The 4,585-nt window shown below is 29.3% G+C and overlaps 1 protein-coding gene across 2 annotated transcripts in view; it reads left to right on the top strand.

Annotated features, from left to right (window-relative positions):
- The first annotated feature begins 371 nt into the window (after positions 1 to 371).
- The window catches only part of LOC108760311 (protein phosphatase 1 regulatory subunit sds22), an 11,320-nt gene continuing 7,106 nt past the window's right edge, over positions 372 to 4,585 (top strand). The window contains exons 1-3 of one of the 2 annotated variants that reach the window (XM_018506185.1): positions 372 to 581; positions 657 to 757; positions 1,243 to 1,439. In XM_018506185.1, coding sequence (XP_018361687.1) covers positions 563 to 581; positions 657 to 757; positions 1,243 to 1,439 — 317 coding nt within the window. In that variant the 5' untranslated portion in view covers positions 372 to 562. The remainder of the gene's footprint in view (positions 582 to 656; positions 758 to 1,242; positions 1,440 to 4,585) is intronic. The other variant, XM_018506193.1, reaches the window with a different exon arrangement.

Here is a 4,585-nt window from a genome sequence, read left to right as displayed (position 1 = left end):
AATATTGACATTCGAATATTGGCGAGAATTGCTGAAAAATGACGAACCAATCAAAATTGGCTGTTCTTGTGTCGCGACTCTGATTAGAGGGTCTCTAGTCTCTCCAAACCCAGCCATGTCTGCCTTTCACCATGTTTTATATGGTGTTTGATTGATTTGTTATTTATATTAGCATGCAAGCCTTTGGGTTTTTCCTTCACATAAGTGTGTTTAGACTTCCATCGTTTGAGGCGTCGTCTACAATACACGGAGTAAGAAGTAAGAGTAAGAAATTGACCAATCACAGTCGAATGTGAGAAGAATAATCGACTGTGATTGGTCAATTTCTTACTCTTACTTCTTACTCCGTGTATTGTAGACGGGCCTTTACAGTGCAGTGTAAACTAGAATTTTTTTAGTGTTATTTTAACCGTGCATTGTCGAAAGTATCGACTAAAAAAAAGTCGAACGAAAATCGTTTTTGAGTAATCACTGACGTTTTTGGGCGATTTTAATTAATAGCCGAGTCTTTCAATCAACTGAACAGCTTGTCAGAAAATCTACGTCCGTCACTTTTCGTTATATGACAATGGCTAATAATGGTACGTTACTCAAGAAATTAAATTTCCGTGCATGTAATCACCTATGGACTTAGGTTATGTTTAATTTAATTGTAGACGAGAACAAAAGCGAGAATTCTGCCGAAATAAAACCTGAAAACGAAGGGGAGGACTCCGAGGAGCCTGATAAGATATTAATTATAGATCCTGATAGCGAAGTGTGTTTTTTACTTAATTATTTTTATTAAACAAAATATTTAATACGTTTTTGAAAGATATAAATCCTAACATCGAAGTATGTCTCTTTCTCGATGTCCATTTTTACCATTATATATTGAACTTTAATCTTGGTTCGACGGAACTTTAATCTTATTCTTCAATTTTGTCTATCTTTAATGATTATCTCAACCAATATAGATTAAATTACTCGTATAACTTGTTATTTTCTAGTTCTAAGAATTAGAAAAAGGTAAATAACAAATTAAACTGAGATTAAATTACATTGGTAGAAATGTAGACATATAAGAATTAGAAAAAGATAGTAAGAGTTGAATAAAAATTAAAGTTAATATATTTTAACAGAAATGGACATTATTGTTTTATTTTGTTCTGTTAAATGAAGTTTAAATTTTTCTAATTCAGAAATTGTCATATATCACTGTGAGTTACTTTATCAATGAAATTGTTATATTGATTGTTTTAGGAATTAGACTTCAATCACTCAAGATTAACCAAACTGGAAAATTTAGAACCATTAACACAAGTACGAAGATTATGCTTTACATGGAACCTCATTAAAAAGATAGAAAATCTTGATACACTTACTAGTTTGGTAGAATTGGAATTAAGGGATAATCAAATTATGACAATAGAAAATCTAGATGCCCTGGTGAATCTAGAGTATGTCTTTGACTTTAATTTTATGTAATGACATGTATAGTATATATATATATATATATATTAGGGTGGCTCTTATTTACCTTTGATGAAAATTTTTTTCGAATTTTTTTTGCGGCATTTCCCAAAACTGTTCCAATTTAAGAAAAAAAATTGCAAAATTTCAGCCCGAATTGGATAAGAAGAAAACGTGCCGCCGGGCTACTGAACTTTATTATAAAGTGAAAAATCATCGATTTTCTGAATATCTTCTAACTTATTGAACTTATCAAAAAAAGTTTCAAACAAAAGTTGTAGATTTTAATATGGGGCATATTTTATGCCATGTTCATTTTTTCGTATGACGATTTTCGAGAAAAATAAAAAAAACAGGAACTAGATTAAAAATTGTTAGTGATCTTCTTAATTGACTTGAATATTTTTAATTAAGGGAGGCACACAAATATATATATTCTTGATTTTTAACTCAAAAGGGTCATTTTAGAAAATTTTAAGAATAATTTATAAAAACAATATTAGAAACCGTTGATATAAAATGCTGTAATTAAGATTAAAAAGTAATTCGTATTTAAGAAAAATTTAGAATATTTTATTTTATTGTATCTTCATAATAATAGACTATTTTATCATATCTTAATGTAATGAATTAAGATAATTACAAATTAACACATTTTATATAGATTATTTTTATTATATAACTTTCAGTCTTATAAGATCTTATATCTTTTTAGACAATGTCTCTTTTTTATAGTCGGGGAAACCAACGGTGGTAATCATTCACAATTTGCAAAATATATTGTGCTTGTTCTGCGTTCTTTGTGAATAATCTATTATAATTTTCCATCAATTGAACACCCCTTTCTACCGTATCATTAATAACTCATAGTTTATTCACTACTTCCAGTCCTTTTTGGAAACTAGTGTTTTCAGACCACAAGTTGATGGGTCTGTTTGCAAGAATTGATCATCTAATTCATATCTTTTAACAAAATTTTTAGTTTTGACGGAAACGAAGTATTCAAATCTCTTTTGCATTAAATTCAAAAATTTCTTCATCTTTTATTAATACTCGCTTAATATTTTTTAACAGCAAAGTCAAATAAAAAAATGCCAATGCGATAGCTTCACGATAGCTAAAATACTATAAATGGTTCCTAAACGTATATAGTATCTACGTTGAAGCATGGTTTAATGTGTCTTCTGCTATTAAAGCGTCATATCAGGATTTCGAGTTTCTGTCTAAGTTTTACGAATATCGAACGATTGGTCATAATATTTCTCGAATTACTTTGCATAAATTGAGGGACCATTTATGGTACTTAAGCCCTGAAGCTATCGCATTGGTATTTTTTTATTTGACTTTGCCATTAGAATTGAAGCAAAAGATGATTGATGCTTTAAATCGTGAATCATGTGACGAAAATATTAATCGAGTATTAATAAAAGATGAAAAAATTTCTGACTTTATGCAAAAGGGATTTGAATATTTCGTTTCTGCCGAAATTAAAAATTTTTTTAGAAGATTTGAATTAGATGATCAATTCTTGCAAACAGACTCATCCACTTGATCTGAAAACACTGGTTTCCAAAAAGGGCTGAAAGTAGTGAACAAATTACGAGTTATTAATGGTAAGGCAGAAAGAGGTGTTCAATTGATGGAAAATTATAACAGATTATTTATAAAGAACGAACAACAAGCACAATATGTTCTGCAAATTGTGAATGATTACCACCGTAGGTTTCTCGACTATAAAAAAGAGACATTGTTTAAAAAGATATAAGATTTTATAAAACTGTAAGTTATATAATAAAAATAATATAAAATATATTAATTTGTAATTATCTTAATTCATAATATTAAGATATGATAAAATATTCTATTATTATTAAGAGAGAGAGAGAGAGAGAGAGAGAGAGAGAGATACAATAAAATATAATATTCTAAATTTTTCTCAAAAACAAATTACTTTTTAATCTTAATTATAGCATTTTATATCAACGGTTTCTAATATTTTTTTTATAAATTATAATTAAAATTTTCTAAAATGACCCTTCCAAGTTAAAAAATCAAGAATATATATATTTTTATACCTCCCTTATTTAAAAATATTCAAGTCAATTAAGAAGATTATTAACAATTTTTAATCTATTTCCTGTTTTTTTTATTTTTCTCGAAAATCGTTTGTCATGCGAAAAAAATAAATAGGACTTAAAATATGCCCCATATTCAAATCTACAACTTTGTTTAAAACTTTTTTTGATAAATTTAATAACTTAGAAGGTATTCAAAAAATCGATGATTTTTTCATTTTATAATAAAGTTCGGAGGCCCGGCGGCACGTTTTCCTCTTATCCGATTGGGATAAAATTTTACAGATTTTTTTTTCTTAAATTGGAATCGTTTTGAGGGATGTCACACAAAATATTCGAAAGTCGAAAATAAGAGCCACTCTAATATATATATATTTATATATATATATATACAGGGTGACCCATTTTAACTTAGACAGCCAAATAACTCGAAACATCGCAATTAAATAAAAAAATGTTTAAAACAAATATTGTTGAATATGAAGGAGCTGATTGAACTATGATCTTGATAATGATCTTGACCTTTATTTTCAAGGTTATTTGAAGGTCTACTTTCAATTTTCAAATAGAAACCCATATTTTTGATCCCGGATTTTGAAAGCGCAAAATTTTACGTCCAGATGAACTTTCATGTTATGGGTCAAAGTTGACCATAGAGGTCATTTCAAAGACAAATTCCTAATCGAAGCAGAAAGTCAAAAAATCTTGATTTTTCCCGTATAGTGTTTATGAGAAAAATTATTGGATGTCGAGGGGAGACCAAACCATGATCCTGACAATGTCCTTAAACTCATATTTTCATGACCATTTCAAGGTCAAGTGGGGATTTTTAATAAAATTTTATGCTGGGGATAAGAGTAATTTCCTCTAAATCGACCTAGCGTGAGTTGGACTGTTTGTTGGTTCGCACTTACCTAGACAACCAAAAGGGGCCTAACACAGAACTGGCTACTTACCTCAGTGAAGAGATGACCCACCAGTCACATAGTGCAAAACCCTGCCCCACAGCTACCTTAGTTCAGCACTTAAGCCTTCCCACCATCTACAAGGTCCTACAG

This window comes from Trachymyrmex cornetzi, unplaced genomic scaffold (assembly GCF_001594075.2).
Source record: "Trachymyrmex cornetzi isolate Tcor2-1 unplaced genomic scaffold, Tcor1.1 scaffold1075, whole genome shotgun sequence".
NCBI lineage: Eukaryota > Metazoa > Arthropoda > Insecta > Hymenoptera > Formicidae > Trachymyrmex > Trachymyrmex cornetzi.
The sequence above is the reverse complement of the archived record's forward strand: the minus strand, read 5'-3'. Positions and strand labels throughout refer to the sequence as shown.